This window comes from Chelonia mydas, chromosome 8 (genome assembly GCF_015237465.2).
Source record: "Chelonia mydas isolate rCheMyd1 chromosome 8, rCheMyd1.pri.v2, whole genome shotgun sequence".
Lineage (NCBI taxonomy): Eukaryota > Metazoa > Chordata > Testudines > Cheloniidae > Chelonia > Chelonia mydas.
This window is the reverse complement of record NC_057854.1, coordinates 18,107,124-18,120,356: the sequence shown is the minus strand read 5'-3', so window position 1 is coordinate 18,120,356 and position 13,233 is coordinate 18,107,124. Positions and strand designations below refer to the sequence as shown.

Here is a 13,233-nt window from a genome sequence, read left to right as displayed (position 1 = left end):
TTGCCAGTGGCCAGCTGAAACCCTGAAACATGAGCTTTGGGAACATACCAATGTACCATCACAACCAACCCTGTTATACAATTGCACTCATAAATTTGTCGAGCTCTCTCTCAAAACTAATTAAGTAGTTTGTCCCTACCACTCCTATTGGGAAGCTGTTCCAGAACCTCACCCTTTGGATTGTCAGAAACCTTTTAATTTCCAGCCTGAATTTGTTCACGGCCACTTTATATCCATTTGTTCCTGTGTCAACACTGTCCTTTAGCTGAAACAGCTCTTCATTCTCCTTGGTATTTATCCCCCTAATGTATTTACAGAGAACAATCATATCCACCCTCAGCTTTCTTTTTGTAAGGCTAAATAAGCCAAGCTCTGCCAATTTCCTAAAATAGGCCCTCCATTCCCCTGATCATCCTAGTAGCTCTTCTCTGCACCTGTTCCTAGTTTAAATTAATCTTTCTTGAACATGGGTGACCAAATAAGTTCTGACCAGTGCCTTGTATAATAGCATTAATACTTCACTATCTTCACTTTTCTTCCACCTCATAAGTGGTCATTTCCATTTCTAGACACTCATTTTCATCAACTGTACTGCCTTCAGGCACAAGTCTCTTACCGCTGAAGTTTCATCCAGAAGTTGCCTAAAATGCTCCCTCTTCTTTTTGGTAAGTGCTTCAATGTGTTCATTAAAAAGCTTCTCTTTCTCTTCTCTTTCTAGCAGGGAGCCAGATTCCCACCGATGATCTTTTCGGAGCGTCCTCCTAGTATCGGACCATGACACATCTGAAGATCTCACCTGCCACAAAAATTTACATTTTATAAAAACTACTTTTCTTTTACAAAAACGTTCTTTCTCTGTTTCATTATCAGACAATTCTTCAAACACTTAGCTTATACTTCAACATCAACTTTTACCTGAATTAAAACTGCATTTGGTAAGGGGGGTAAGAGACAATGACAGCTTTCATGCAGTTAACCACTGTCAAATGCCAACCTCATGCTGCAGAGAGTCTCACTGTGCATCAGTTCAGATGGAGATAGATACACCCTACTTGGACTGCTCTGCCATTCTCTATAGAAAAATCAGGATCCTCCCCTATGAATAATATACTGTATTAACCTAGAAGAGCAGCCTCTGAAATACATCATAATCAATTCCTAGTGGCTACTGGGCACTTTACTTAGTCCAAGGTTTACTCTCTGGAACCAGAAACAACCTCCAAGGAGCTCCTGCTAAATCTATATTACCTGCATTATGTCCCTAGCAAAGAAGCTGGGTCAACAGAAACTGGATTTATATACTGCACCTTCCCCCCCCGAAAAGACAACAGGACTGGAATCTGTGTTCAACCACCACCCACCTTTCAGGTATGCCACATCTTAGATCAGCAGGCAAGAGGTTCCCCTTTCATACCACGAGACTCTCATCTCAACAAGTCTGCCCTCTTAGGAAGTGGTATTTCAAGGGTTGGATCAGCTAGTGCAATAAAGTATTCTCTAACTGAGAAGTGGAAAGAGCTGGGTCAGATGCTATGCTGGGTACATGAGTAGGGCAGACAAAACGAGGTGAGGAAAATGCTCTTGAATCAATAAATCTTCATTTCCAACATGTGCATTAGAGTTTCTAGTACAAAGCATTTACAATTTTAATTGCCTTTTTTGGTAATATTGTAATAATGCACTTGTTGGATGAAACCTCAGACACCAACTGTGAGGCTGAAGCAAGCATATTTTTCCCAGCAAGACAAAAATCCTGAAAAAATAAATGCATCATGGAAACAGAAGCTTAATCACTACCAGTGCTAATGTGCTGCTGTGTAGTCAGGGAACTTATTTCTATATTAGTGTAACAAGTAGATGAACTGTTCTGGCAAAGATAAAGTCCTACAGTAATCAAATCAGAGACAGAACTGTGCAAGCCTCACCATATCAGATAGAAGCGCTTTGAAATTCTGGATAGCCTCTTCTCGTTTGTGTTGTTCACGTTCTCTATCGATTTCCTTGGTCTGCTCAGAACGAGCTTTCTGAACCTCCCTTTCTCGTTCACGCAAACTTGCCTCAATGCGAGCCTGCCTTTCCAATTCCTTTTCCTTTTCAGAGTCTAAATTCTGAATCAGAAGCAAGAGCATATTTCCCCATTAACAACATATAAAGAGGCAGCATCTTAATGGAAACAGTTAATGGAAACAAGAGGATGAGTATCATTAAACAAACTGTCATTTATGAAATAGGTAAAATGAAATATACCACTTCTGAACTACCTAGGTTTGTCTCCACTTAGGGCATTTTTGCAAGAATTCCTTCTGTTGCTAACACTGGCTTACAGGCAATGTTAGCAATGTTGAGAGCCACAGTGTAGACAGGGTGCTGGCTGGCAACACTAAAAGCTAATCTTGCTAAAGATTTTATTTTGTGAACTTAAAGTGGAGGAAAAGCTCAACAGCGGTATTAAAAATCCTGTGCTTTAAAATATCAAAGACCATTCAACCATTTGTATGTGGCTATTGTAACATCCTTAAAGAGACATGCCTCAACCCATCCCACGGAGGAGAAATCAAACCTCAAAATGATTGTCTGAATGATGAGGCTATTCAGTTCAAGTACAACAGATAAATCTTGTGTCCATCCCACCTCTTTGGGACAGATGTTCCCCTCCTCTGCTCATGCACATGAAAGCAAAGGAGTGAGCTGAACTGCATGCTGCAAAATCTCATCTTGCAAAAATAAATATTCAAAACTAATACAACTGAAAGAAGGAGAGGGGAAAGTGATGTTGTCTGATGGACCGTGCACTAGACTGCTCTGTGACCTTGGACAAGTCACTTCACCTTTTTGCTCTCTATGTAAAATGGAGATAATCCTTTCTTTATAAAGTGCTTCGAGATCTATGAATTAAAATCTCTATATAATAAATAAGTGCTATTAAGTGACCATTGCCAGTTTGGATCCTCACTGGATGGGAGTTGGGGAAGGAAACAGGTCAGAGAGCAGCCACTCTATAAAGCATGCTCCCCAATGTAGCGACAAGCTCAACTGCAAATTGCTGTGGAAATTAATGCTAGTTAAACTATTTTTAACTTCTCATTCATGGCATTAGCTCCTTGAAGAGGCAGGTAGGAACATGAAAAAGAAGTGGAAGAACTAATGGAGGCACTGCATATGAGTCAACTGGAGTTCACTTGAAAGGAAACCACATGAAAGAAGGAAACCTCTGCTAGTCTGGTTGGGAATACGTGGCTATGAAAAGGAGCTATTACAGCCTCTACCCCTCTCTCTGCCTGACGAATTCTCTCAAGTACCTTTTCCACTCCCCAGGTTTGTGCACACTGGCAGAATTAGCATGGACAGCGCTCATGCACTGTAAACCTGTGTCAAGGGATGATCTGGGAGATTGTGATTAACAGCTAAAGTCTATGACTAAGTATCTAGCTATACCTGCAACTAATAGGAACTAGGAAATATCTGGCTGCATTCCATGTGTATCACTACAAAAGTGATAGCATTACAAATCTCTGAAAGTGCTTAAATATATTAACAACAGTGTAGACAGTGAAAGTATTACCCAGCACTTAACTATGACACACATACCTTAGCTATTTTTTCAATGTACTGTTTAAAAAGGTCTTCCCTCTGTGAAGAGCTATCCACTGCTTTGTAACGGGGGTCAGTCTCTACTTTGTCCTTCACTTTGCTCCAGCGAGACTGACTGTCTAAGTGGTGATTAGACAGTAGTTCAAAGAAGTCCATTTTAATCTATTTTTACATAGAAGATATAGGAAGAAAAACAATTAATGAATAACGGGATTCCTGAATGTTTGGAAAAATAGAAAAAGAGGCAGACTTACCTCAACGAAGCAAACTATATGAATTTTACATACTAGAACATCAAATCACTAAAAGTATATTGAATTTTAGGGTACATTATCTCTAAAATCCACTTTGGGTATACTTTTTGTGAAATATATTAAAACAGAAACACTAGGAAGACTATCAAAATCTAAGATTAGCTGTATACCTTAAAGAAATACTCATCCACACACTTAGTTTTCCTGCTCTACTCTAATTTAAGCTTTCTTGTTGAGCTTTTAAAATACAATCCCTCCAACTTCTGTACTGCACAAATCAGTATTTCAGGGCATCCATGACACAGTAGCTAGTTAGATTTTAAGCAGAGCCCTAATTAGGGAGCGCAAATACCCATGGGTTCATGCCTGAAGTTTACAGTGGATGGAGGTATATACAGTATCTGCGATTAAACAGCAAACAGTACAGTGATCTCCTGTTTAAGATCAATAGTGGGATTTTAGTTACATTTCATTAAACCTTTTTTAACTGAACAAAGATGTACAGAACTTAAGCAAATAATGATTAAGTCTATAGTCTTAAGAAGACGGATATATTCAAAAGTGTGCCCATATGCTGTAATTCAGCAGTTACATTTAAAATATATTATTTAAGTATAAACAAATATTTGTAGCTACTTTTAAAAAATGGAAATGGCATGTTACAAATAATAAAACCCTCAACACTGTACATAGCTACAACACTACAGAGGACTAATAGATCTAGTCCTACACTAACTCTGGACCTCAGGACAGAAGAGCCAAACTAGTGATACAACATCGCATCAGCAGTTGCAAGGGCAGCTACTGTACAGTTGGTAAGGATTTTTAACCCTGGGGTGGATGTTCTTCCATATCCCTTTTGGGATCTTAGGATTTTTTCTTTAATTCCCACCATTTCAAACCCTCAAGGCCCTGGCATTTAAGCCACCATCTTTCTGAATCAAGAGAACAAGCCTTCCCTTGAGAGGCCAGTTGACATCACTTGTTGAAGGGCTAGAGCCCACTGAATGGCTCAGGGCACTCTCTACCCAGGGTTAAGCATGCTGCCTTCACAGCACTACCAAGCCCTGGTGGCATAGGAACAAAACCATAACTAGTTCCTTTGCTGCAGTACAATACTATTACCTAGCTTGGGCTGGCTTGGCTATATATTTTGCACTCCCCCAAAAGTCTCAGCTCCCACATACAGACGTTAACAATGGGAGCTGAAGACTAATGTAAGGCTATCGAAGTGTGTGCCTTATCAGCTAACTGAAATCTTCCAGCTCTCTTAAAATGACATATATATAGTTATTACCACATATTAAAGTAAAATGAAGATCAGAGCCAATATTCTGCAGGCTTCCCCACTGATGAACTTGGCTCTTGACAGTGTTTTTATTGCTTAGGTTTGTAAGAACCTTTATGGACTTCTCCTGTGCTATCTCAAGACAGGAGACAAGTACAGTAGAGATTAGGAAACAACTCCTTAGTGTTACAGTGGAGAAGTTTGTAACTCTTCACCTACAGTACTGTAACTCTACCTTAGGGTGCTGAACAAGATACAAAGCAAAACCTTTTACTTATTTTATAAAATGCTGTATGTTGTTCCAGAATTGATCTTAAATAAAACATGCAAGCAGTATCAAGATACGAAGCTTTCTAAGCCATGAGCATTAGGAACTTACATTTAAAATGTAAAACAAGGAGTTCTCAGATGTTACTACAGAAATCTATAAAAGTAAGAGTATCTTATTGGTCAAAGTGTAAACAGGAGCACTCTTTTGTAATATATACCTACACAGACAGTATTTCTGCTTCCTTTTTACACTGGTCACTGGCTATTCATTAATCCATCCTGAGAGCCTGGTGAGAATCCACAATATGCAGTGGTTCCTCTTACAAGGAGAAGGGGGACTAAACCACTGCACAAGCAAAGCACAACTGCAAACAGTAATACAATGGCACGAGCTCCAGCTCAAGAATCAACACAACATTTTTCCCTGTTACTACAGAAACAGTTAGCTGTCTTCCCTCCTCTCCTTCTTGAAAGCCAGCATGATCTCACAACCTAGTACTTTTTCTTCAGCCAAGAAGGAACAGACATTGTCTTAGCTGACTGTTCCTTTACTACGGGCCTGTTTAGTAGTAAATGAGAACCTGTAGCCAGTAGCTTTCTTCCCTCAGAAAACGCAATGCCGTTTTTAACAGTTCTAACACAGAGGCCAGTATAACACTGTTTCGGCACCCAAAAACGTCCTTGGTTACATGCACATGGCACAAGGCAGTGCACTAAGACAAGCCACCTCAAGTCAATAGATGGGGCAGGATATTAACAAGCCATTAATTAAAACAATAACCTGAGAAAATTTTGTCATCTTGCTATGTAAGGGCTTAAGATGTTGCCAACTTAAGTGTCCTGAACTGAGAAAGAACAGAGTACATGCCTAAACGAGAGCAGAATGGCAGGTAGAAAGCTATTAATATAGGATAATAACGGTTAGACAGAACAAAGTTAATGCACTAACCTTATAATCTTGGCAAAGTGAGTATACATATGGCTGAGACTTCAGCTTAGACTGAGTTTGTTGGCCTTTTATGCTAGTTTTCTTGCAATATCTATTTTGAGGAAAGGCCAGAGGAAGACAGGAAGTGTTCTGGGTCAGTGTGATGAGAACTTGCAGAAAAGCTTCCATGTTACCAACCCATATTACACTTGATTCCTTCATTTCTTCACCTTGAAAATTCACACACTGAGCCAAACTTCGCTCACCTTACTCACTTGAATATGGAATTCCTATGGAATTCCACTTACTCATATGAGTAAAGGTGGGCAGGATTTGACACATTACAGTAATAAAAAGGACTGTATGACCATATGAAAGAGAGGCTCCCATGGCACTGTTTAGTATAATAAATCTCAACTGAAATCAAAACCGTATTTCAAACCCTTACTTTAAAGATTTCTGTGAAGAGCTTACCTTCTTTATAGAAAATCTTTGGATTTTTAATATTGGCTGAGAAAGCTTCACTTTACAATTTAGCTGCCTTATTTTATTTTATTTTATTTTATTTTTTTTTTTATTTTTTTTAAAGAAAACAAAAATAAGGCTGAAAATACTGCAGGTGTATTTAGATTTTTTTTTCAGTCAACACATTCTGGGCACAACTCTCATCACTTCACAAGGAAAAACTAAAAAAATGTAAAGTACCGGAACTGCGGGAGGCTAAAGTCACCACACAGAGATACCAATTCTTTCCTCACTAGGGAATCCCATAATACTTTGCGTGTCAGTGATTGACAGCTGTCAGACTGAACTGATTGACAGGCCGCACAGCACATAACTGTAAAGTCTATCCACTTGTTATAAAACAGAATACATAAAATGGTTACAAAAGGCTTTTGGAAAAAGAACATTAGTTTCAAGTACAAAGAGAAATACAGTCTTTCTTCTTTTAACTTGTCTAATTTAGAACAATCATGCAATATTAAAACTAAAAGCATTTACATCTCTTTACACTTTCAGCTAAACTATTGCTATGGTGCAAAAACAGTGTTTTTAAATTCCACATTTGTGGTTCAAATACAGTATGTAAAAGTTTAGGTATAGTTTTCAATTAGATTTCATTAGTTTTCTCTGAAAGCATAATCATTTATTGAAAATATCAGCAATAGAATAAATGTAATTTAAAAACCAATAATGCATTAAATTAGAGGAATCAAATTTTTTACTTTGGAAATATTTATCCAAAATTGCCATTTCAATTATTAAGGTATTCCAATTCTTGTATGCCACAGCATTTTCTCTTCTACAAGTGTCATGCTACTCTCTCACCACTGCTTCCTAATAAGTGGACTTTACACTACCTCTGTTTTACAAGATAAATGTTGAAGACTTTAAATGTCAAAAATGATTAGGCTTCAGAGGTTATTCTTCTCCATTCACACAACACACAGGGACATTTAGGAAAGAGGCTGCATATTCTGATGGTAACACTATTGATGCCACCTCCATAGCAGTCTGTTTTCCCAGTGGTGAGCACTTGCTCCTGAGTATTGACATCGCAGCCAAATGACATTTGGAATTCATTAATCTTTAATAGTCGACCTTTAATTCTGATAAGCAGTAATTTATATTTAAGGTATGTTTACTGAAAGATTAGAAAGTCACTCAAGTGCTACCTTTTAGGTAGAAAAAGGAGACAAAGCAGCTTTTTGAAATTTAAATGGAATAGTCTACAAAGAATTCTGAAATCTTATAGCCACCACTGAGAGAAGAGGAAGGTAGTGGCCAGTTCTGGATTTTCTACCCAAAGAAGACAAGCATCCTTTTCATCCTCCAGGATGTCACCTTTTTTTTAAAAAAAAGACAAATATCATTCCAGTTAAAACAGCATGATGTGACTTGTGGTTTTTGGGTTTTTTTTTTAATATAATAAACGATCAGTATATTTACATTTACTAAAAGTTGATATACCTGCAAAATTAATAAGATTAATTTAAAAGGCCATAAAAAAAAAAGCAGTAGTCAAATATTTGTATTTTTAAAAGCTGTAAGGCTGGGGAACAAAAATCTCAGCGAAAGAACACTGGAAACCAAGTACTGGCTTTCTTCCATCCCATTCAAGCTCCCACCACTCACACCACTGGAACTAAAACCACCTTACCTTCTCACCTCTGGTCTTCGAATCTTCTTTTTCCTTCTTTCTTGCCGCTGTGATAAACTCGTTAAACAAGGCCTCTCGATCTTTCATCTTTTCAATTGCCTTGAATCTCGAGTCTTTAGCATGCTTGGCTGCAAATTCACTAAAAGTAGCTCTGTAACAAAATGGCAAGTGAATTGATTTGTTCGAGCTATCTTTGCTGTGAAGTAGGTTCAGCAGAAAACACCATCTCTTCTGCTAGCTCACGTGCCAAAATACAATTAAAAAAAAAAAACCCCTCTGTTCTCACTATGCAAATAACTGATCAGTAAACTACAGAAAGGAGTTGGGTTAAGCAGACACAAAGAAGAATATTGTTCAAGACTTGCACTTATATTATCTGTGCAGGTGTGCAGGTTTCGGAAAAAAGATTACAATGCAACCAAAGAAAATAAATTTACTTAATACAATTGTCTAAAAAAACCTTAATTTTTTGTGGATTAACACTGTAGTCCAGCCTATCCAGATATTTCACGGCTGTGCGATCTAAAATTGACATGCACTCACTTGCAGCCAAACTGTGCTAAGACTGGGAAATTCAACATCTGGTGTTAGTCAATGTAGAACACTGGATAAATTAATTTTCCTGCAATGAACATTATATAGTTTAACCTTATGACACAAGAAGTTGGGATATTTTTAACACTATGAGCAGGTGCAGTAGTGCAAGGCTTTCCACCCATTATCTCTGTCGCATTTTCTTTACAGTTCTCTCACCTCCAGGGCCAGATTCCAATCTCAGATGTGCAGTAAATATAGTACTGCCACTTACCTCGAAAAAAAACACTACTGTGCTTTTTCCAAGATCTGATGCAAATCTGGCCCCAAGAATACGTGAGACACTTATAATCATACGAATGTGTTCATCACAGCATGGAAATAATTAGACTTGGAAAATCCCGCCTACCGTTGCTGTAGGGTAAATTAAAACAAGAAGAAAATTTGATAGCTTGTTCAAAAAGATTAGAAAGTGAATGTACAGCTATACTGAAGAACACGAGCTGTATAAAAAGAGTGGAATACAAACTTGAGCATGTTAGACTGGGATAGATGATTTTTTTTAAGTAGTTGACACCCATGGAAGTGCAGCAATGCCTTAGACAAACAACTGCCACTAGAAGATGAAGGATAGGGTAAAACAAAACATGAACTCCCTCATCTGGAAATTATATTCTTCTCTCCCATTTTTATTTTTTTTCTGTGCGAAAACAGTGTTTGTCTTGGTATACATAAACACTCGCAGAGATAAGTTTTAGTTTTTCTTGGGTTGCAAAGTACTAAAGTCAATCATTCTGAAGGAATATTTAGCACATCCATTAATGTATTTTAAATACTCAAAATCCCACAGCTGCCAAAAAATGTAATTTTACTGACAACTTCCCTTATTGGGTGTCTAAAAACACTGCTGATTGATGATTGCTTTTACAGATGTGAAGTCAATTACGCTGGTTAGCCTAAAGACTGCACATGCCAGCTTCCAGCACATTTCAATGTATGTCACTGAATCCATGAAGTTGAAGTGAATCAAATGAACCGTTGTTTTAACATAAAAGAATTCCTGTGTGATCTAGGTTAAAAGTGACACTGAAATACATCTAATGTAAAATATAACGCTTATAAGCTATTAAGTGACATAAGGATGGTTATGAGCTGTTTGGGCGAGAACGATGAACATGGGCAATTCAGGTATCTTGGCACCATAATCTAGAATATCTAGTATCCATGCTAAAAACACCAAAACACTTATTGCAATAGATACCCCGGGATGGCATAGATTCATTGTGATTTTTATACTGCAAAATTAATATTGTCTGTAATACTGTGTACACTATCTACACATCCACAAATACATGATATACACTTATTCATTGAAGGTAAAAAAAAAACCAACCAAACAAACCCAAATATGTATACTGTGATGTTCTGCTGCTACAAGGAAAACTTCTCACAGGCCAGTACGATCCACAAAGGCTACAAGAGCTACATGAGAACACTCAGAAAAAAAAAATGAGCCCTTTCTCACCACCCAGTCATGTGCTGGGGATTTTTTCACATTCTGAACCAGTGAATTAGAATATATAAAACATCACAAACCCCAAAATTCCAGCACTCTGTTGGTTAGGCAGCCTATAATCATGCAGAGGAAAATAATACATTTCAACAGGCCCAATGTTTTTCTAGAGTTCATTTCCCCCTTCTTTTACAGTTCTGAAAGAGTAAGGAGCAAAAGGGGGGTTAAATTGCCCTACTGAAAAATAAAATGGATTTTGACCTGGTAAAAGCTTTCACATGTGAATGTGAAATACGCCACCTACCTTGGATTAAACTTTGCTTCTTCCATCATTTTCTTGAAATCCTCCTTGGCCTGCATTATTTTATTTTTTTTTTCCTTGCGCTCTTCTTCTGCTCTGGTCTTCACATACTGGTCAAATACCTAGAGAAATACCAATCAGACATAAGATGTACAAATTTGGAGCCATGTTATCATCCCCTATGAAGGGAAGTAGGGAAAGGGCGAAGGGAAAGAAAACTTCATGTGTTTTAACTTGCAGAGTTTCCCCAAATAGTCTGTGGAAGGGTATGCCTGCTTTGGCCCAGCAAACTGGCAGATCTGACCTCATATTAGTACAGAAATCTCACACTCACAGATGGTCTCTGTATGACCCCTCAGGGCCCGGGCCCAACATTTATTTCTCCAATTGCAGGACAATTCCAAAGGAAGCCATTTTACCATATCTCCCCAAGCTCTGCTAGTAGATGTACCCTGGCAGTACTCAAATACCCAAAATAACCAATACCATTTCCCTTTCATTCATTCATTCTTTATATATATATATAAGTAGTCAGGATTAGGCAAGATGCCCATGCTAATATAAAATGTATCAGTTGTTAGGGGAAAGGAGAAGTTCTGTTCTCTTGTAAAGAGGTATATAACAAGAATGGATTAGTAATTCCTTCCAAAATAATGGGGGGAGGGGGTGTGTGTGTGTGTAATACACACACACACACAGACCCACACCATTATTTTGGAAGGAATTACTAATCCATTCTTGTTAGATACCTCTTTACAAGAGAACAGAACTTCTCCTTTCCCCCTAACAACTGATACATTTTATATTAGCATGGGCATCCTGCGTAATCCTGACTACTTACACTAAGGGATTAATTACCATTATAATAGAGACCATCCATTTATGCAACACTCACATATTTGCATAGCAACAGTAATGTAGAGATTGGAATTGCTTCTGTAATACACTCAGAATCCATTCCCAATGCATGTATGGGAAGTGGTGTAATACATTAGTATTTGTCATCATATAAACATTTCCCCCCCATAACTTGTTTGTTAACCTGAGACTTATTTGGAGGATTTAAATATACTAATATAAAAATAAAAAGATGAAACATTTCTGGGTAATATGTTAAGAAAAGGGACTTATTCCTCTCCTAGGCTTTTCAAGTTTTTTCACTTTTCTTCCTTCATCTGGGGAAAGGATTCCTGGACTGAGCCTGCCTTATAATAAAGCATGTGCTTGAATTTTTCATTGCTCAGATTTTTAATGTGTTTGTTACTCATTTTATTAATATTTTGGTGTGACAATGAAGATGCTCTCTGCTGCACCTCTTTTTTGGCAGCCACCTAACCATATATAATTTTCATTGCATCAGGAAATAAATCTTACCATCAGAGAAAGTACCAGCTTCTGCTCTCTTTGTTGAAAATAAAGCATTTAAAAAAAAAAGACATTTGCAACACAGGTCCCCGAAGGGGAGGTTTTAAAGAACTATACTTTCAAAGATTATTTTTAATGATGTGTGTCTTGAAGTTAATTAACCTTTTCTATTACCTGTTTCCTTTCTTTAGGATTGAGAAGCAAGTACCGAGGATCGAAAACTATCTTGTGCAGCTCCTTCTCCCAGGTTGAAAAGGCAGAAACCTTTAAAAAGTAAAAAATAGACAGGATTTTGCCTGGTAATTAAGTTCCCCTAAAGATACAAAGGCTGTGCGTTTTGCTTGAAATCTACAGGACACCTGTTAAAAAGAAGACATAACCGAAATCCATCCTGAAGTTTTCATCACTAATAGATGACAAGCGGTGGGAGGTTAGCATGGCAAATTTCCACACTAATTGGCTCTGAAAACTTCTACATAATTACACAGAAGTAACACACATCTAATTACTCATTAAAATAACCACTACTGCGTGGCATTTAAAAATCGCTACATCAGAAGAGAACCTTCAAGCTTTGCATTTTGATTTCCCATGACTGCTCTGTTCCTTTGCTAAACGTTCTGAGTTTTTAAATTAAAAGTTTCTCATACACAAATGGATCTTTGTATTGAAAAAATGCTATCTGTAAGCTGATCTCAACGGAGCTTTTTTGTAATAACCCATAAAATGCCACTGCCGTGGATCAAAACAAAAGATGTACAGGCATCACTTCAAATTTGGAACCTCTTCTCTTTTCCTAGAATGATAGCAATGTTTATATGCAAGTCAATGCATCTATAAAAGTCAACTGGGATTGAACAAGCCTCAAACTTAGTTTAATTAAAAAATAAATGGCTAGTTTTCCACATTAGCAGAATAGTCTAAGGAAAGATGAGGCGAAACTTTTTCTCCTTTCAAGTTGTGATTATGGGAAGATTTTAAAAGAACAAACAGGAACGAGGTGCTCAACTCCCACTGATTTTCAATGG

The 13,233-nt window shown here is 37.6% G+C and overlaps 1 protein-coding gene across 10 annotated transcripts in view; it reads right to left on the bottom strand.

Moving 5' to 3' along the window:
* Positions 1 to 13,233, bottom strand: part of TCERG1 (transcription elongation regulator 1) — a 56,208-nt gene that overhangs the window by 7,434 nt on the left and 35,541 nt on the right. For all 10 annotated transcript variants that reach the window (XM_037908047.2, XM_027833196.3, XM_037908052.2 and 7 more), the window contains 6 exons: positions 12,380 to 12,469; positions 10,844 to 10,962; positions 8,493 to 8,643; positions 3,589 to 3,753; positions 1,926 to 2,108; positions 617 to 796 (listed from right to left, as the gene is read on the bottom strand). In XM_037908047.2, the coding sequence (XP_037763975.1) occupies positions 617 to 796; positions 1,926 to 2,108; positions 3,589 to 3,753; positions 8,493 to 8,643; positions 10,844 to 10,962; positions 12,380 to 12,469 (888 nt within the window). The remainder of the gene's footprint in view (positions 1 to 616; positions 797 to 1,925; positions 2,109 to 3,588; positions 3,754 to 8,492; positions 8,644 to 10,843; positions 10,963 to 12,379; positions 12,470 to 13,233) is intronic.